The following is a 20,966-nucleotide window of genomic DNA, read 5'->3' on the forward strand; positions in this document are numbered from 1 at the left end:
TTCCGCAATTTGTGGAACGGAATAGGCGGCCCATTGTAGAAATGCCTATTCTTGTCCGCAAAACGGACAAGAATAAGACATGTTATATTTTTTTTTGCGGGGCTACAGAACGAAGCAACAGATGCGGATAGCACACGAAGAGCTGTCCGCATCTTTTGCAGCCCCATTGAAGTGAACGGGTCCGCATCCAAACTGCGGCTCGGATGCGGACCAAAACAACGGTCGTGTCATGAGGCCTTACACAGCATTATGAATCAGTATTAGTCTTTGTTTACATCTTCGTTCTGAGATCCAGTAGGCTGTTCCGGCACAGAGCGTTGCCGGATCCTCTACTTCACCGCCAGATCCCCATTGACTGCAATGAGGTCCAGCAGTGATCCTGCTGATTTCCGTCATAAATGCCAGGTTTTCAGACAGGCAAAAAAAAGCGAGCAACTGACAGTGCTGTACAGTGTGCAAAATAACAGCCATATAGTTATTCATCTATAAACCACAAAAATGTTCTTCTCCTTTTTTCATATTTCCCGCTACATCATATGCAATATTAAATTGTGGCGTTGGAAAGTACAACTTGTCCCACAAAAAGCAAGCCCTCATACAGCCGTGTAAGGCCTCATGCACGCGGCCATTTTTTGGGTCTGCATCCGAGCCGCCGTTTTGGAGGCTCGGATGCGGACCCAATCACTTCAATGGGGCCGCAAAAGATACGGAGAGCACTCCGTGTGCTGCCCGCATCCGTTGCTCCGTTCCGTGGCCCCGCAAAAAAAAATATATATAACATGTCCTATTCTTCTCTGCGCTTTGCGGACAAGAATAGGCAAATTGCGGAACGCGAACAGACGCCATCCGTGTTTTGCGGATCTGCAATTTGCGGACCACAAAAGACACCATTAGGCCTAAGGATCAGTTCACATCAGCGTTCAGCCTTTCCATTCTGCTCCGTTATAGGAGCAGGAGAATGGAAAGGACGGATTCGGCACACAACTTAGGCCTAGTTCACACGAACGTTTTTTTTGCGAGTGTAAGGGCCGTTTTTTTTGGGTTCCGTATACGGTCCGTATATGGAACCATTCATTTCAATGGTTCCGCAAAAAAAAAAAGAATGTACTCCGTATGCATTCCGTTTCCGTAATTCCGTTTTTCCGTTCCGTTGAAAGATAGAACATGTCCTAAATTTGGCCGCAAATCACGTTCCGTGGCTCCATTCAAGTCAATGGGTCCGCAAAAAAAACGTAACACATACGGGAATGCATCCGTATGTCTTCCGTATCCGTTGCGTTTTTTCTGAACCATCTATTGAAAATGTTATGCCCAGCCCAATTTTTTCTATGTAATTACTGTATACTGTACATGGAATACCGAAAAACGGAACGGAAAGGAAATGGAAACACAACGGAACTCAAAAAACGAAACGGATCCGTGGAAAACGGACCGCAAAAAACTATAAAAGCCATACGTTCGTGTGAACTAGGCCTTAGCCTAAGGACCCCATAGACTATAATGGGATTCATTAGGTTTCCGCTCAGAGGAAGATTTTTGAAGAGGAGACAAAAGTCCTGCACACGCTATTTTTCCCTCCGCTCCAAAATCACCTTCTGAGTGTAAACCTAACGGACTCCATTATAGTCTATGGGCTCCGTTTTGTGCCGAGTCCGTCTTATAACGGAGCAGGAGAACGGAAAGGCTGAACGCTGATGTGAACTCAGCCTAAACGGAAAAAAAACGTATGACTCTGGGAAGGCAGGAAATGGAAAACGAAAATGAAAAAACAAAAACGCTGGATAGAAAGGGTTAATCGTCTAATTATGTCAGAAACCGTGCATTTTTAGAATAAAGCTTTTAGATATTCCTTTTTAAAAAGAGAAAATACCCCATTGCACATAGCAACCAATCAGAACACAGTTTTCACGTATCAAGAGCACTGTGAAAAATGAAAGCTGTGCTGTGATTGGTTGCTATAGACAAAAAGACCTTTTTTTTTTTTTTTTTTTTAGACTGTTTCACAAATCTCTTCTTGAAGTTCCGCCATGAGATTTCCTCGCAGCAAGTTTACCCCTCTCAGTCTGTCTCCTTCTCCGAACTCTAGGAATGTTAATATTGCTCGTGTGAATAAAGTTTATTTAAAGGGAAGACGTTGGGGAAGATCACATGACCGCTGCCTGGTCAGCTGACCGAAGAGGCTTCAGATTCCGATATGGTGAGGCTGGCGCCGTCTAGTCATGTGTCGCCCGTGATAACGTCTTATAAATGGCGTTGTGTGGTGTGTACCTCTGCGGTTTGTTCTCCTCACTCTATGGGCCCGAACTGCTGCGGTTCCGGTACAGTGTGACCGGAGCCTGGCGGGGTGTCCCCCTGTATGTGACCATAGCTCATCAGAGACATGGTTCTGACCTGGACCTGGCTCCATCCATATCAGTCCGGCTTACAAAGGGTTGTCCTGGTCATAGTGCATTCCTGTCGGCCATGTGTGGTGTATCATACATGAGCCTTAGGGTCCACTCACACCACCGTCTCCATTTTATAAAACACTGGCTGTGTGCACCCCACATCGTGATACGGACCCATCGACTTCCGTGATCCACATGTTGCAGCCATACATATGGCAAGGACCTGCCTGGGTCAGTGCAGCCGTACCGCAGCATGCGGATTGTGGACCATTGAATGAAATGGGTGCGCACTGCAATGCGGGGTGCCCATATTTTGCCGATCTGTGGTTTATGGTCCACAAAACGGACACGGTCATGTGAATAGACCCTTAGGTAGGAGCTACAAGGTGATCTTGGTCGCTGTGTAGCAGTGCGGCTATTGAACAGACTGGGCTTGCAGCATTGCAACCCGAGAATCACACAAAAATCCAACCATATTTGCACTGCTAACATTGGTCGTGGCCAAGGTCACCATGTAGCCACTGCCATGCCACGTTTTCCAGGTGTGCGCCTAGATCAGCCAGGTGCTCCAAGTAGCAGTGTTCATAGTGTACCATTGTGATTGTGCCGAGACTAAAGATTTGGTGCATAATGTGAAATCAAGTTGCGTCAAATATGCGTCTAGCTCGTCTATATTAGTCCTGCTAAATAAGAGGACGCGACAATGTTCACAGTCTTAGCCAAGCGATAGTTGGTACAAATGTATTCTTCAGGAATGTGGTGCTTTTACGCAGTCTACGTTTTAAGTAGGACCAGTCTGCCTCACAGTCCCCACACTAGGGACAAATAGCGCCCATACAGTGGAGCCACCTTGTTCCCTTCTGCTGTTCCTTGAGGAAGTGTAATAAAAATAGTTGTGCTGGCGAAGTAACAACGTAACAACTGTGCAGGCTACATAGTAGGGATGGGCGATATGGCCTAAAATCTTTATATATAGATAGATAGATAGATATATATATATATATATATATATATATATATATATATATATAGATATTATTTTCTTCTGTATGTATACAAATTACATGGACACCTTAAATTAATGAGTACAAAAGAATCCCATATGGTTTTAAAATATATATTATCTTTATTAGAAAATCAAAATATGAACATGATTACATCACTTATAACAATTTATTATGAAAGTAGTATCAAGCCTTTGAAGTGAAGCTAACTAATAGCTATGGAGCCTTTTTATGGAGTATGACTATTCTCATGGACAGGAATCATCAAGGTCTAAACACTGCACAATGGTGGACTCTATAAGGATATGTATCTGGGGTGCACTAGGAACATTATACTAGGAGCAAACTCCCATGTTACTATATTAAGGAGACTATCACCTAAGCAGTGAGCATTATGCTGAATAGTGGAGCTGAAGTCTAAAAGCTACTAACCGTTGATGAAATGTGGAACCAGTCTAGAGGGGTCAGGTAAAGGCTCTGGATCAGAAATTACATGGCCATCATCATCCATGTCCCCAGCCAGCGCCATCAGCCCCATGCCATTGCCACCATCATCATGTCCCCCAGCCAGCACCCTCAGCCCCATGCCATTGCCATCATCCATGTTCCCCAGCCAGCGCCATCAGCCCCATGGCATAGTCATATCATCTATGTCCCCCAGCCAGCACCATCAGCCCCATACCATTGAGATATCATCCATGTCCCCCAGCCTGCGCCATCAGCCTCATGCCATTGAGATATTATCCATGTCCCCCAGCCAGCACCATCAGCCCCATGCCATTGAGATATCATCCATGTCCCCCAGCCAGCGCCATCAGCCCCATGCCATAGTCATATCATCCGTTTCCCCCAGCCCTCGCCATTAGCCTCATGCCATTGCCATATCATCCGTGTCCCCCAGCCAGCGCCATCAGCCCCATGCCATAGTCATACCATCCGTGTCCCCCAGCCATCGCCATTAGCCTCATGCCATTGCCATATCATCCATGTCCCCCAGCCAGCGCCATCAGCCCCATGCCATTGCCACCCCCACCCCTCCCCCCCATTTTCCGGTTGGTTCGGGCCCCTGCTAATATACTTACCTTTCCTGTAGGGTGCGCGGCTGGCTGATGGAGTCCGCAGGAGACGGACCACGTCTTCCCAGCATGCACTGGGAGAGACCTGATGTCACCGCCAGCCCGCTGACGCTGTGTGCACGGGAGGCCACGGAGCGGTGAGTGAGAAGATTCTTCAATTTACTACCGCTCCGTGGTCATCTATCGCGATATAACTAAAATCTATATCGTTGCCCGAATGTATGACAATAATATCGTGTATCGTTTATATTGCCCACCCCTACTACATAGCTAAAGCAAATGTTTCCTGGTTTTATATAAAGTTTATTCTTTGTATAATCAGAGGTCATAACTTTCTTATATTCTAAACCAGGGGTAGGGAGCCCCCGGCACTCCAGCTGTTGTGAAACTACAACTCCTAGCATGCATACTTGCTTTGCTCTTCTAAGAGCTCACATAGAAACAAATGGAGCATGCTGGGAATTGTAGTTTCACAACAGCTGGAGTGCCGAAGGTTGCTGACTTCTGTTCTAAACCTTACTTCCTCACCATTGTCAAGATCGCTGCTTGCGCTCAGTGAATGGAACAGATAGGTGCAGAACAAGCATGCGCCCATTGGATGTGTCTAGAAAATTTTTAGTATGTTTCAGTTCATTGACAGCAAGCAGAGATAATGGTGATGAACTGAAACACGTGTCTATTAGAAAGCTGCCTAATCGTCTTATAAGGTTGGTTCACCACCGGTATTTTTCTATTGTTTTTCGCTAATAGCAAATCTGAATAATGAAGATAACGGTAGTGTTGGATCCAGAACCGACCCGAAAGGAGCAGAGCAGATCTCGCTATAATGGGGGCTGCTCGGTTTCTGTTTGGGATCTCTCTTTTTTAGCAGAGAAAACAAGCCGGGAACCTCTATCCTTCAGTTTGTCTTCATTGTCATATTGGCTGTATAACTTCTCTGATTCTCTCTCTTTCCAGAGGTTCCGTTTCTGTGGGGATCTGGATTGCCCGGACTGGGTTTTGGCAGAGATCAGCACCTTGGCTAAAATAGTTGAGTAATACTTGGCTGTCTTTTTAGCTGGGGGTATGAAGTAAGCAGCGATTAGTAGGTGTCTTGGCCATTGCACCAAATTCCAACACTTTCCAGCAGGGAAACAAATATCCATTGAGGTTATATCTTTGAAAATGTTGTACCCTTTAAAGGGAACCTTTCTCTTGATTTCGGCGCGGGATTTCGCTGGCAGAGGAGGAGGACGCAAGGGAAAAGAAGGGCGGGCAGAAGTTGGGGTGGGGATATTAACAAATGAGGATGACCAACCTGGGCTCCAAAGAAGTTAACCCTCTCCGCTCCAGCTTCACCCCTGTACCTCCCCAGTATTGCTGCCATGATGTCATCTTCTTGTCTGTAGCGATGACAGGCTCCTATACTGCATGTGACGTCACCACTGGCCGGGAGGACCAGAGTGGTGGCATTTGACTGGAGAAAGTATGAACCGGTGAGAGTAGCGTGTTTTACTATTTTAATTCCCTCCCTGCCGTTTACCCATTTTTATTTGAACTTGGACTACCTCTTCGGGGTACAGGGCTTGCAGCGGTCCCATAGAAGTGAAAGGCGCGGCGGACACGCCTGCACACCCCTGCTATGTTCTCTTATTCTCACGTGGGGCAGTTCAGCAGCACTTGTGGACCTCCATTCCAGTGGTGGTCCCAGTGGTTGGATGCCCAGTAGTCAAACACTTATCCCCTATTCTGTGGATAAGTATTATTAGTGGCACAACCCCTTTAAAGGGGTTGTCCGCTTTTTTTACTATTGATTACATATCTTTTGGACAGGTCATCAATATCAGATCGGCTGTCACCCCCACTGATCAGCTGTTTAAAGAGAAGGCAGATCTCTGCAGAAATGGCAGTGGTGAGCAGGTGTAAATTCACTTCTATGGGACAGCTCCTTCCTATGCACTTGAACAGACAAAGCCCTCCCATAGAAGTGAATGGGGGTGCCATACTTCAAATTGCTGTGGCGAGCAGGTAAACAGAGCAGAGAAGGCAGCGCTTGTATGAGCGTGGCCTTCTCTTCTAACAGCGGAGACGCTGGGTGTTGAACCCCGCCGATCAGATATGGCTGACCTATACTGAGGATAGGTCATCAATAGTAAAAAGCAGACAACCCCTTTAGGGCCGTACTTCTCAGATTGCGAAACGCCCCATGGATGTAGATGAGGCACATCTCGGGAGCAAGTTTTTACAGTTGAGGTCTAAGCTATTTCATCAAACTTTACCGACTATAAGTGATGGTCTAGGTCCTGGGGGCCATGAATAGGGAAACTGAGCAGTAGTTTACATATTGGCTTGGACTTCAGCCACAGATAGCGATGCTCAGAGATCACCATGTTCTTGCTGCTGTGTTCAGTGTCTTTTATTTCCTCTCTTAGTCTTCTGTTAAGTTGAAGTTGATCTGTGCCCAAGTTCTGAAGGAGCAGCTGGGGGAAACAATTGATGTAAGTGTTCATAGAAGAAGATAAGTCCTGACGATGGTCTTGGAGGACTGACTAACCTGATTCTGTGTGTTTACTTGACAGTATGAAAAGATAGTGAAGCTGACCGCTGATGCCCGCTTTGGTGAGACATCTCCCTTGGTTTGGTGACTTCTATTATGTGCTTTAGTGTCTTATGACAGATTATGGGAATCCTTCAGTTGGCAGATTATTAAAGAATGGTTCTTTGCACAAAATCAGCAATTTATAAAGGGGTCTACCCATCTGAAGAATGTGTGCAATATTAATAGACTATGCCAAGGCTTCATTATTGGTGGGGGTCTGACCTCTGGGAACACTGCTTTTCCCAAGAATAAAGGGGCAGAAGCTCCTTAGACAGCTCTGACCCGTCCACTAGCTGCGCTGTGGCTCCTTAATTCCTGGGATCATGGAAGTTACAGCAGTTAGACCCCCATCGGTGAGCAAGTAATGGTGTATCCTAGCGGTATGACATCAATTCTACTGCGTTTGAGAAGATAGTTTATACTCTTGATAGAGGAAAAATAATTTTGACATCAGAAATAAGACATCTCTTTAACTAAATGTAGTTGCCTATACCTATTACTTCCCCTGGCGGCAGGCAGTTACAGACTACCCATAATCTAGTACAGCACTCTAGCTGTTCTGAAACTACAACTCCCAGAATCCTTCCTTCACTTCTGTGGGAGCTACAAGAACAGCTAAGTAAGTTTGCATGCTGGGAGTTGTAGTTTCACAGCAGCTGGAGTGCCGAAGGGTGCTGATCCCTGATCTACTATGACACGATGCTCTATCAAATGAATTGACGACCAGTGTAATGCATGGTCCTGTTGTGTCCTCCAGAGCATGGAGTCTTCTGTTCGGAACCTCCACTATGACAACCGTATCAATGGAAAGGGGTTTTCTAGATGCGACACCCTCTTTACATGGCAACACATCATATTACAGTTCTGTATTACTCATTTCTTTCTCTGCACGGTTCTTTACACATTCTCTGTGTATGGCAACTCGTTTATTGCATTGACCTGATTAAGAGAGATTTTTTGAGCTGATATTGAAGAGCTTGCCTAGTGTCTGAACGAAGTGAATTAAGGAGGAGGAAGTGAGATTAAATAAAAAAAACGTTACTCGGATGATAAATTTTATTTTATTGCTTCTTCTGTTGTGTTAAAAGGGTTGTCCTTTCTGGACATCTATGAGAAATGAATAAGATGGGTCATTTAAATAAATGTCTGATAAGTGTGGGCCCCACCTCCTGGACCTGTTCCTATCTCAAGAATGGGGTCCCACCATGACTCGAGAGCACTCTGCATATGCTTGGCTTTCTCCATTCCCTGCTATGGGACTTCTGAAATTAGCTGAAAGGTGGCTTGGCAATTTTCGGAAGTCCTATAGCTACGAATGCAGGGATAGCCACACATGTTTGGTGTCCTCTCCGTTCTCTGCTGTGGGACTTCTGAAAATAGAGGAGCATACTCATGCCGATTTTTGGAAGCTCCATAGCAGTGAATGCACAGGATGCCGCAAATGCACTGCATGCTCTCCATGCACAGTGGGGCCTCGATCTTGAAATAGGAGCAGGTCCCAGAGATGAGAGCTGCACCTAGTGGATATTTATAGCATATCCTATTAAGCCATAAATGTCCAGATAGGACAGCCCCTTAAAGGGGTAATCCAAGACCTCCCAGAGGGGCCGAGCCATACTTTTCTGGTCCCCGTTGCTGGGTTCAGTCTCTATTGCTCCACAGCCGACTCTTTGTCTGCCTGCTCCCCATGAAATCAAATTTGGGAGGGTTTTTTTCGTGGATACATGACCACTAATCGCTGGCCGCAGCGGAGACCTGCTCCCCTCGGTCAACAGTCTCTGATAACCCCCTTTAAATGTTTTTTTTGGGAGTTGAATACGGTGCAACCCTGGGCACCCTCGCAGATTTGAAGAGGCCTGGGCTCTCCAATGAGCGCTGCAGCCTGCTCCTTAGCCAGCTAATACACATTCATTGGTCACATGGCCTATGTGCTGCTCAGTCCCAAGTGAATGAGCCTGGGCTACAATGTCGGCACCGTGCTTAGTATGCTGTGAGGAGGCCACAATGCTCACGGGAGCACCACAGTCTCTACAAACAGCCGATTAGTGGGGATGCATCGGTGTCGGATCCCCGTGATCGGATATTGATGACTAGTGTTGAGCGAACTTCTGGTTTCAAGTTCAGAATACAAGATTCGGGTTATCTAAGGATTCTGTTATGGATTCCGCTATGGTTCGTGGTAGCGGAATCCATAACAGAATTCTTAGATAACCCGAACCTTGTATGCCAAACTTGAAAACAGAAGTTCGCTCATCCCTATTGATGACTTATTCTGAGGATAGGTCCTCAATATTCTACGCCCAGAAAACCCTTTAATTCCTTCAAATGCTGGTCAAGCTCTACACATCAGCATAGTGATCAATACAAGGAGCCAAAAGGGTCTTGTAAGCAGTCACTAAAGATGTGCAACCATTAAAACGGACTACTTTCCCTCCACCATTTCATAAAAGGCTCTTAAAAGTGCATGAAAATGATGGGACATACTTTACACCTTACAGAGGTTGGCTGGTGATTGGCCGAGGAAGCCAAGACCAACTGGGTCCCAGTGAGCACAGAATGGGAGCCCAGCACGGACTTAGGCACGACTGGGATCAAGGAAAGTTCTGATCCTTGCAGTTTAATCCCCTAGATGCCTCAGCATCCCTCTGTCCATCTCTCCCACCCCCCATCTAACCCATCGCATGAATGCAATCCCAGTGTGCTGATGCATTGCCATAGCAGCCGTTGACCTGAGGTCTCCATTTCTGCCACAACTGTATGCCTACGAAGCTATGCCACAGGATGAGCTTAAAGAGGTTATCCGAAACTATAAACTGCCCCCCATGTGCCGGGCCCCTCACACGGAATATACTGACACCTCTCCCTGCGCCGCTCCTGGTCCCCGCACCTCCGCTGCTGCTTCTCCCCGTGCGGCAATGAAAACATCCGGTGTCTACAGGGGGAGCGGTGTTGGGCTTTTCAGCCAGTGGCAGTCTGGGACAGGGATGAGCCTCCCTAGCGTCACTTGCATTGATAGGGGGGCTCATCCCTGTCCCTGCCTGCCATTGGCTGCTCCCCCGGACACTGGATGTTTTCATCGGTGCACGGGGAGAGGCAGCAGCGGAAGTGCGGGAACCACGGAACAGGGGAAGTATATTCTGTGTGAGGGAGGGGCCCGGCACATGGGGGGCAGTTTATAGTTTCGGATAACCCCTTTAATAAATAGCCTATTGGATTAGGCCAAAATTCCGCCAGCTTTCAATGGGAGGCAGCACTGCCGATCGCCCAGTGGTTAAAAGCAGGGACTGCGCCAAGAAGGAACATGTCCTATGTTGACGTGGTGTGCAGACAGCTGCCGCTTCAAGACACACTGCTGTCCACTCACGGCTTAGCTCCATTGAATTGGACCAGGATTTGAAGGAATTAAAGGTGTTTTTCGGGAGTAGAATATTGAGGACCTATTCTCAGAATAGGCCATCAACAGGGATGAGCCAAGGTCAGAAGTACTGTCATGTGGACACAGAAGCAAAAGAGTTGCAAGCATTGATAACCGGGCAAATAATTTGGCTAGTAAAGGGAATCTTTTACCTTTTTCATGTACGCTGGAGGTTGTGATAATCTTTCAGGTCTGAACATGTGTTTTCTAAGCATGCACACTGTATGACCCAGGTTTCCATTTCGTCTGCAGAGTCTGGTGACATCAAAGCCACGGTTGCTGTCCTCTGTTTTATCCTCTCGAGTGCTGCCAAACATAATGTGAGCGGTGACAACTTGTCCAGTGAGCTCCAGCAGCTGGGTCTCCCCAGAGGTGAGGATCAGTCTTGGCATATTACCGATGTGTCCATTGTGACATGCTGTATACAGAAGAAGTTCAGTGAAGTATATTTCTTTCACTGATCTTTCCCACAGAACATGCTGTCTCCCTTTGCCGCTCTTATGACGAGAAGCAGACTGCCCTACAGGAAACCCTGAGAGAAAACAGTCTCCGCTGTGAGTATATAGCTGTGTGCTGCTGAATGTCCACTGGTAATCTCATATCTTCTCGTGTCGGGACGCTAGCTTTCCTTTCACAGCACAGCATATTTTATGGACTAACCACTGCTGTGCCGTGATGTTCAAGCAGATGTGATTGGCTGCAGTGGTCCCAGGGCCAAGCGACTTCCCTGCCTGCGGGGACCGGAAGTGGCTGGAAACGGGGCAGCAGCCCAGCTGGACCGTGGACAGGTGAGTGTGTGTTTTGTTTTTCTCTTATGGGGCACAGGTTAAGGCCTCATGCACACGACCGTAGTTCGGGTCCGCATCCGAGCCGCAGTTTTTGCGGCTTGGGTGCGGACCCATTCACTTCAATGGGGCCGCAAAAGATGCAGACAGCACTCCGTGTGCTGTCCGCATCCGTTGCACCGTTCCGTGGCCCCGCAAAAAAAAATATAACATGTCCTATTCTTGTCCGTTTTGCGGACAAGAATAGGCATTTCTACAATGGGCCGCAAAAAATGGAACGGCCGTGTGCATGAGGCCTAAGTCAGACAACCCATTTAACATACACTTTTCAGCAAGATATAAATCTTGCTAAAAATTGTATGACTGCATTTAGATATTGGTCGGGTAAAGCGCTAATTAAACTTTCCAACCAAACGTTTAGTGAAATGTGTGGCTGTTCACGGCGGTTTTCCTCTCTTCCTACTCGGCACTGATCTGTATGATTAGGAAGGGGAGCTGAATCCGATGTGCTCTCCATGACACAGCAGGAGACATCGATGGAGCCTGGGGAGGTGAGTGAGCCATCATGTATTAAAGCAGTTATCCTTTTAAAAGTATTTATCACTTAGCTATAGGATAGGTTATTAATTTCAAATCACAGGGGTGTAGACTTCAGATGCCAAGAACAAGGGGTCTTTAAGTCCCCTGCCAGAATAGAGCAGTGGTGTTCCTGTACAACCACCGCCCCCATTCATTTCTATGGGAGATACATAGATCGCACTCCATGAGTGGAATTTTGGACCAACCTGCAATACCATTCCATTTAGGCTGCATGCACACGACCGTGGTGTGTTTTGCGGTCTACAAATCGCAGATCCGCAAAACACGAATGGCATCCTTGCGCGTTCCGCGATTTGCGGAACGGCACAGACAGCCTTTACATATAACTGCCTATTCTTGTCTGCAAAGCGCTGACAAGAATAGGACGTTATATTTTTTTTGCGGGGCCACGGAACGGAGCAACGGATGGGGACAGCACACAGAGTGCTGTCTGCATCTTTTGCGGCCTCATTGAAGTTAACGGGTCCGCATCCGAGCCGCCTCAGATGCGGACCAAAACAACGGCTGTGTGCATGAGGCCTTAGGGAGAGGAATCCCTTGTAACTCCTTATTTTATCCTTGACCACCAGGAAATAAATAGTAACCCTCCTTAGATCGCCCCTATTTTATCCTTTTCTACCAGAAATTTAAATATGCCCCCCATATATCCTAGACCACCAGGAAATTGAATTCGAACTCCCTCTTCTACCCTAGACTACAAAGGAACTTTAAAGGGGTAATCAAGGAATTTTCTATTGATGGTCTATCCTCAGGATAGGGCATCAATATCTGATTGGTGGGTTTCAACACTGCCACTGATCAATGGGATAGTGCTGGAACTTCACAGCTCTGTCCGCCATGTAGTGGATGCAGATGGTTACCACAGCTGCAGGTGTGCAGCACTGACTTCCAGGGTTAGTACCGAACAGGGAGGGAGTGACTCAGGATAAACCATCACTTGTACAGCAGATTTAAATTCATATGAAATATTTTTTTATTTCCTGTCATCTAAACCTGTGTCTTTCCTGTAGTTTACGATTTGGTCATTGTGAAATACTCTGTTGCGCTTTTGGATTTGTGATTGCAGATATCCATCTGCTTTTCCATATGTTCATAGCTTCCCGATTTTACCTTTGCAGTATCACGACTATCTTCTCTGAGCTGGCGGGTAGACCAGACCCTCAGCTCCAGTATACTACAAGAGGTGAATGAACCAGTAGTCCATCTAAACCTGGGTGTGAAAGATTCTGATGGCTCCAGACCTGTCAATGTGACTATGTCTGCCAGTAAATTAAGAGTTTTGTTAACAGGTAAGATGAAAATGACTTGGCTATAACCTTATTCTGCTTAGTGACTAGATATTTAGATGCTGAAATAATTATTTGCCTCAATCTAGATAGTGACACACACTGCCTGTCCCCCCCAAAAAAAAAGTCGCCACCTATTTCGTTGGACCGCCTTTAGCTTTGATTGCGGCACGCATTCGCTGCGGCACTGTTTCGATAAGCTTCTGCAATGTCCCAAGATTTATTTCCATCCAGTGTTGCATTCATTTTTCACCTAGATCTTGCATTGATAATGGTAGCGTCTGACTGCTGCGCAAAGCCTTCTCCAGCACATCCCATAGATTCTCAATGGGGTTAAGGTCTGGACTCCGTGGTGGCCAATCCATGTGTGAAAATGATGTCTCATGCTCCCTGGACCACTCTTTCACAATTTGAGCCCGATGAATCCTGGCATTATCATCTTGGAATATGCCCGTGCCATCAGGGAAAAAAAATCCATTGATGGAATAACCTGGTCATTCAGTATGTTCAGGTAGACATCTGACCTCATTCTTGGAGCACCTACTGTTGCTGAACCTAGACCTGACCAACTGCAGCAACCCCAGACCATAGCACTGCCCCCACAGGCTTGTACAGTAGGCACTAGGCATGATGGGTGCATCACTTTATCTGCCTCTCTTCTTACCCTGATGCGCCCATCACTCTGGAACAGGGTAAATCTGGACTCATCAGACCACATGACCTTCTTCCATTGCTCCAGAGTCCAATCTTTATGCTCCTTAGCAAATTGAAGCCTTTTTTTCTGGTTTGCCTCACTGATTAGTGGTTTTCTTACGGCTACACATCTGTTCAGTCCCAATCCCTTGAGTTCCCTATGCATTGTGCATGTGGAAATGCTCTTACTTTCACTATTAAACATAGCCCTGAGTTCTACTGTTGTTTTTCTTCGATTTGATTTCACCAAACGTTTAAGAGATCGCCGATAACGATCATTCAGGATTTTTTCCCTGCCATATTTCTTCCTCGAATACGATGGGTCCCCACTATCCTTCCAGTTTTTAATAATGCGTTGGACAGTTCTTAACCCAATTTAGTAGTTTCTGCAATCTCCTTAGATGTTTTCTCTGCTTGATGCATGCCAATGATTTGACCCTTCTCAAACAGAGTAACATCTTTTCCATGGTTGTTTAAGAAATGAGAAGCAACTCGTTGCATCGGTTGGGGTTAAATAACTTGTTGCCAGCTGAAAGATAATCGCCCATGCAGTAATTATCCAATAGGAGGCTCATAACTATTTGCTTAGTTAAATCCAGGTGGCGACCTTTTTTTGGGACAGGCGGTGTAGTTTATAAGGCTGAAAAAAGACATCTGTACATCCAGTTTAGCCTGTTATCCTGCAAGTCTATCCAATCTGTATTTAGAAGACTGTATACTGTTTAATACCTGTAAATATGTCTCACATAAAATATATATATATATATATATATATATATATATATACTGTTAAAATATTTCAGGAGTACTTATCTTTTCCACCAATTAAAAATACCTTCTAATCCTACATTAACAAAACCTGATGGGTACCTCATTCTTGAAGGGGTTGCCCAGCCTTTACTAAGTGATAGGCCATCACATTTTGATCGTCAGGAGTCTGACATCACGCACCCCTGCCGACCAGTTGTTCGGTGTAGCTCCTTCGTCAAGGATCCCGGCTTCATACAACGCACACAAAAAAACGTGGATATATCTCCAAAGAAGGGGAAAAGATCCCCCCCCCCCCCTTTAAAACTCTTTTTCTTTTCTCGATTTTGCTTTTCACCACAATCCTCTGTTTCTCCCAACATCCAATAGTGACGTGTGGGCCCATCAGAGATATTTTTTGCATATATCCAGCCAATCATCCCTTCAGTACTCCCACACATACTGGTTGTGACAACTTATAAATAAATGGTCTCTTCACACACACCTTGTGTGAACATAACAATTGAAAAAAATAACAGATTATATATTCTCCCATATAATACAATATGCAAGCGATATCAGGGTTCCCTATTCTCCTGTCTGCCCCCACAGCCCAAGCAGCAGCAGAACATCGTAGTGTGAGTCAGTGCGGGATCCCACAAAATCTCAGCTGAAAATATCATGCTCTCATGCGACATCCACTCTGCCCAAAGGAGCGCATCTGTCCACAATGCACCGCCCATAAACATCGCGGCCTTAGCAAACTCATCACAATGTGGCAAAGACCCCGCCCAGATAGGACACCACCCACAAACGTATCCTTATGTGGCTAAGACACCACCCACAAACACCACGTCAGCAAGGATCGCAGAGTAAACTTCAGGCCGGCATCCAGCGTACCTCCTGTGGGCGTCACACATGCAAAGGAGACCACGTGCGCTCCCACCTCCCCGCCCCCCAGGGGCCGGAATTAGCTCGCCCAAACAGAATGAATAAAACAACCACACCCATAATAGACACTGATTCATTGTCCTGATAAAGGGGGCAGTCAGCCCCAGAAACGCGTAGACGAAACTATAAATAAAAATCCTTTTATTTATCTACCGAGTCCTGACTGCCTTCTGCAGCAGCGCCTTTCCAAAAGGTCCATTTTTTCCAACCTATCTACTATCTGTCTGTATGTTGTCCCATTCCTCTATTATCTCTACTAGAAGTTATGAATAATTGCTAGCAGGCTGCAGTAAGGGTACAGAGGGGAGGTAACAAGTTGGGGGGGTGTACCTGCACAGTCTGAATAAGGCAGCACTGATTGGATAGAGTGAGTCTGTGTAGGTACCCCCCCCCCCCCCCCAACTGGTTACCTCCCCTCTGTACCCTTACTGAAGGCTAATAGCAACTAATTCATGACTTCTAGTAGAAATAATAAAGGAATGGCACATCATAGAGCCATAAGAATAACATAGTAACATAGTACATAAGGCCGAAAAAAGACATTTGTCCATCCAGTTCGGCCTGTTATCCTGCAAGTTGATCCAGAGGAAGGCAAAAAACCCCTGTGAGGTAGAAGCTAATTTTCCTCACTTTAGGGGAATAAAAATTCCTTCCCGACTCCAATCAGGCAATCAGAATAAATCCCTGGATCAACGACCCCTCTCTAGTAGATATAGCCTGTAATATTATTACGCTCCAGAAATACATCCAGGCCCCTCTTGAATTCCTTTATTGTACTCACCATCACCACCTCCTCAGGCAGAGAGTTCCATAGTCTCACTGCTCTTACCGTAAAGAATCCTCTTCTATGTTTGTGTACAAACCTTCTTTCCTCCAGACGCAGAGGATATCCCCTCGTCACAGTCACAGTCCTAGGGATAAATAGATGACGGGATAGATCTCTGTACTGACCCCTGATATATTTATACATATTAATTAGATCTCCTCTCAGTCGTCTTTTTTCTAAAGTGAATAACCCTAATTGTGATAATCTTTCAGGGTACTGTAGTTGCCCCATTCCAGTTATTACTTTAGTTGCCCTCCTCTGGACCCTCTCCAGCTCTGCTATGTCTGTCTTGTTCACTGGAGCCCAGAACTGTACACAGTACTCCATGTGTGGTCTGACTAATGATTTGTAAAGTGGTAGGACTATGTTCTCATCACGGGCATCTATGCCCCTTCTGATGCAACCCATTATCTTATTGGCCTTGGCAGCAGCTGCCTGACACTGGTTTTTGCAGCTTAGTTTGCTGTTTATTAAAATTCCTAGGTCCTTTTCCATGTCAGTGTTACCATTTAGTATGTACGGGTGACTTGTATTATTCCTTCCCATCTGCATAACCTTACATTTGTCAGTGTTAAACCTCATCTGCCACTTATCTGCCCAAGCCTCCAATCTATCCAGATCCCTCTGTAGTAGTATACTGTCCTCTTCAGTGTTAATTACTTTACACAGTTTAGTGTCATCTGCAAAAATTGATACTTTACTATGCAAGCCTTCTACAAGATCATTAATAAATATATTGAAGAGAATAGGGCCCAATACTGAACCCTGAGGTACCCCACTAGTGACAGTGACCCAATCTGAGTGTGTACCGTTAATAACCACCCTCTGTTTTCTATCATTGAGCCAGTTACTTACCCACTTACAGACGTTTTCTAGATGCTCCAGAATAGTTATTACATGAGGAAAGCATGAAGATATTAAAACAGTCATGTCAGGAGTGGTGACAGGTCCTCTGTAAGCTAGACCTGGGGCATTGAATTTAATTACCGGCATCCTCATTGGCTGCAGAGGATACCTTCACTACAGATTACAGAAGTTACTTTCATTTCCAGGCCTAATTATAATTATAGCTTTTTATTTCTTAAATATTAAAACTGACTCAAAAATTAATTATTGCAATGGGTTCCCTATTTTGTGATGATCGTCTTCATATAGAACATGTATAGGTTTGAGCAAACTGGGGCGACTATGGTGACTGTTTCTGTTAGCGACTCAGTTTTTATTTATTTTTTACATTTTTATTAGTATTTTTTTTTTACTTAGATTTTAACTTATTTTTAGCACATATGTCCCCCAGGAGCTCATTAAAAGACCTCTGGAGGACACTGACTTTTTTCCCCCCTCTGTTTCCACTGTAACTGGGGCATCCACAGGAGCCCCAGTTACAGGGGAAAACAGCCCCCTGTGGGGGCATTACACACAGGCAGAGCCGATCAGGGTCTCCTCAGACCCTGCAGCTCTGCCTCTGCTCCAGACCCCCGTTCACGAGACTGCCGGGCATAACAGAGGAAACGGCTCTGCCTCTTCCTGCTCTCCTCCTGCGCTCGTGTAGCACTGTCCCCCTGGCACAGGAGAAGGCAGAAGCGGTAATAAACTGCCCCATGTCTTCTCCTCAGGGTCCCCGCTGTGTCTCACAGCCAGGACCCCACATGCTCCTGCTAGATTGCAGGAGCTTTAATCCCAGCGCTGATCAGATTAAAGCGCTTCCTCACCATTTATATACGTGCTGTCTGCACGGGGTATGTGCTGATAGGACGAATATATCCAGCGGGCAGTCAGGAAAGGCTTAAAGACATTTCACTGTAGCTGATGTTTAGCGAGTGCCTATTCCTCTCTACAGACTGCTGTTCAGCAGGACAATTCTCCATTCATTCTTTATTCACAAGAAACAGGGTTGTAAGGGCTCTTGCAGATGAGCGAGTCCATTGTAGTCCTGCTCCGTGTGTGAGTGTGTTCCTCCATTCTGGACTGCAGGAGCGCACGGCATTATACTGTTTTATAATGCTATGTGCCTCTGCTTGACCTTACTTCCACAGAATCATACTGCCAGCCTTATGTCACCATGATTCTGTACCCATAAGGTCATGTACATAGTATTAGAAATCATGATAATGCCTTGCGCTCCTGCAAGTCCAGAATGGAGGATCATGCTCGCACACAGAGCGCTATTCCCCCAATGGACTCGCTCCTCTGAAATCTGGGTATTTCATAATTAAAGGGGTTGTCCAGGCTTTTAATATTGATGACCTATCCTGAGGTTAGGTCATCAATATCAGATCGGCGGGGGTCCGACACCCGGCACCCCTGCCGATCAGCTTTATGAGGAGACTGTGTGCGCATGCCGTCTCCCTTCTCTATTCCTGTTCTCCTCTGCTTTGTCATAGACAGCAGTGGCGAACAGGAAGAGACGCGCCGTGCACACTGTGCGCCATTTCCTCATACAGCGTTTATCACCTGTTCCATGTAGAGGACAGGTGATAAATACCGGTATATCATTGCTGGGGGTTCAACCGCTGGGACCACTATGTTGGAGTGGTAGTCTGCATGCTTGATCACCGCTCTATTCACGGTATGGGACAGCACTGGCCTCAACAAGAGACCCCCATTCTCATGGTAGTTGAACTGTGTTCGTTCATTTATCACCCGTCCTATGGATAGTTAATAAATTTGTTTTATTTATAATCTTTTCTTGTATTCCTAGAACTGAAACAAGCTCTTGAGATGATGAACTCCCTGAACTGAGCTACATTTTGCTCAGACGCCCTCTGTGCAGCTGAAACTCGGTGGATGAGGAGACCATGGGGTCTGTGAAAAAGAACTTGGTTCCTGAGAACAGCCGTCATCCACAGAAAATTGAGGAAGATGGATACTTCTGGACTAGATAAACATTTATGGTTTACTGTGTAAGGCCTCATGCACACGGCCGTGTTCCGCGGCCGAGAGCGGACCGTGGAAACCCGGCCGGGATTCCTGCTGACAGCATGAGCGCGCGGCGTCATTGGTTGCTATGACGCCGGGCGCTTCATGCAGCCGCAGCTGTACAGTAATACACTATACTAGTGTATTACTGTACAGCTGCGGCTGCATGAAGCGCCCGGCGTCATAGCAACCAATGACGCCGCGCGCTCATGCTGTCAGCAGGAATCCCAGCCGGGTTTCCACGGTCCGCTCTCGGCCGCGCGCATGAGGCCTAACTTGTACACATGTTCTCTGGCCTGTTTGGATTGTGTAGATCTTTATCCAGAACAGGTTCTGATCTGATAGCCACAGCACTTCCAGCTATATTCAATAATATATGTGAACTAAGGAAAAAAATACATACTGGATATAAGATGGGAAAAAAATATTGGGTGTCATTCATCAAAGATTTGCGGTTTTACCCTAGTCTTTGATATCCTCTGCTCACCTCGGAGATTGTGCACTGTGCACTCTCCTTTGCTCTGGCGGCCGCGTTCTGGAGATAGGAGCGTGTGCTGTAGGTGGGACCCACACCTATCTGACATTGTGGCATGTCACTAGGATATGCCACCAATCTCTGAGATGAAAATACCCCTTTAATTTATGACAAGACGCAGACCTCATCATAAATTAGGAGCATCTTCCGCCAGTCTCTGCACCTAGATTTCCTGCTTTAAACATTAGTAAATTTGCTAGGACTGAAGGCCCCATCCCCCACACTGCCCTTGCCACTCTCCAGTGATGGAGGATGGTATGAGAACCATAAATGGGGTGGTGTGACCTTTTTTTTATGGCAAAATCTGTCATAGGGAGACATAATAAATGACCCTCATAGTGTCTTGACTCATGTCATCCTAATAGTCAGTATTTAAAGTATTATTTTTCATGTTACGTTTTATCAGGTTCAGACGTCGCTGAATGGAGATTGTTTTCCAGTTTCCTAAAATGTACAATTCTACTTTCCACATAAAATGGTCTGCTGGCAATGAATAAAGTATTTACAAAAATGATTTGCAGAAATGTGGCACCCAGTTTGTCATCTCTCTTGATTGTAAGAGTAGCCTCAAGTGCTTGTTAGTTTTGATTAATCCCTTTTTAAAAGGCTTGTCCAGAGGGGGCGTGGCCTGACCGAGCTAGATGGCGGCTGCTTGAGAGCGGAGCTCCCGCCACTAGATCCTAAGTAAGCCTTGTCACAGCGATACCCGAATCATAAAGATGAAGATTCAGTCCAAAGAACAGACCAGAGTCACCACTGAACAAAGAAAAGACCCGCAACACCAATCCGACATGGAGAGGTATCTTCAGAAATCGGCACCTCAGGCCCCGGCGCGAACGCCAAAGATGGCGCCCAAGCGGCAGGCAGAGGGAGACTCCTGCGGGACCTCGAGTCCTGAAACCCTGCACGAGGACGCGAACGAGGTGAGCGGGCCTCAGGCAGAATCGGGTGCAGCGGCGCTCACTAGGGACTTTATAGAGCAAGCGCTACAGAGGGCTCTGGCACCCATCGCAGCGGATCTAGCTGCTATAAAGACGGATGTCCGCCATATTGGGGACAGAGTAGAGTCTTTAGAACAGGTGCAGGATGCCATGCTCTCCTTTAATACGGCGGTCAAAGACACGCTGGGATCACATACAAGAGCCATGAACACTCTGTTGTTAC

General features: G+C 46.2%; 1 protein-coding gene across 2 annotated transcripts; it reads left to right on the plus strand.

Moving 5' to 3' along the window:
- Nucleotides 1–2,137: 2,137 nt before the first annotated feature.
- COMMD4 (COMM domain containing 4) lies at nt 2,138–19,332 on the plus strand. 2 transcript variants are annotated; one of them, XM_044279768.1, is made up of 8 exons: nt 2,138–2,197; nt 5,425–5,496; nt 6,879–6,944; nt 7,026–7,065; nt 10,713–10,832; nt 10,934–11,014; nt 12,964–13,134; nt 19,050–19,332. In XM_044279768.1, exons 1-8 carry the CDS (start codon nt 2,195–2,197, stop codon nt 19,088–19,090), a joined length of 594 nt encoding a protein of 197 aa, XP_044135703.1. In that variant the 5' UTR covers nt 2,138–2,194; the 3' UTR covers nt 19,091–19,332. The 2 variants fall into 2 exon arrangements, with proteins under 2 accessions (XP_044135703.1, XP_044135702.1); XM_044279767.1 differs by having other exon boundaries at nt 2,183–2,260.
- The last annotated feature ends 1,634 nt before the right edge of the window (nt 19,333–20,966 follow it).

The sequence above is a fragment of the Bufo gargarizans genome, chromosome 2 (genome assembly GCF_014858855.1).
Source record: "Bufo gargarizans isolate SCDJY-AF-19 chromosome 2, ASM1485885v1, whole genome shotgun sequence".
Taxonomy (NCBI): Eukaryota; Metazoa; Chordata; class Amphibia; order Anura; family Bufonidae; genus Bufo; species Bufo gargarizans.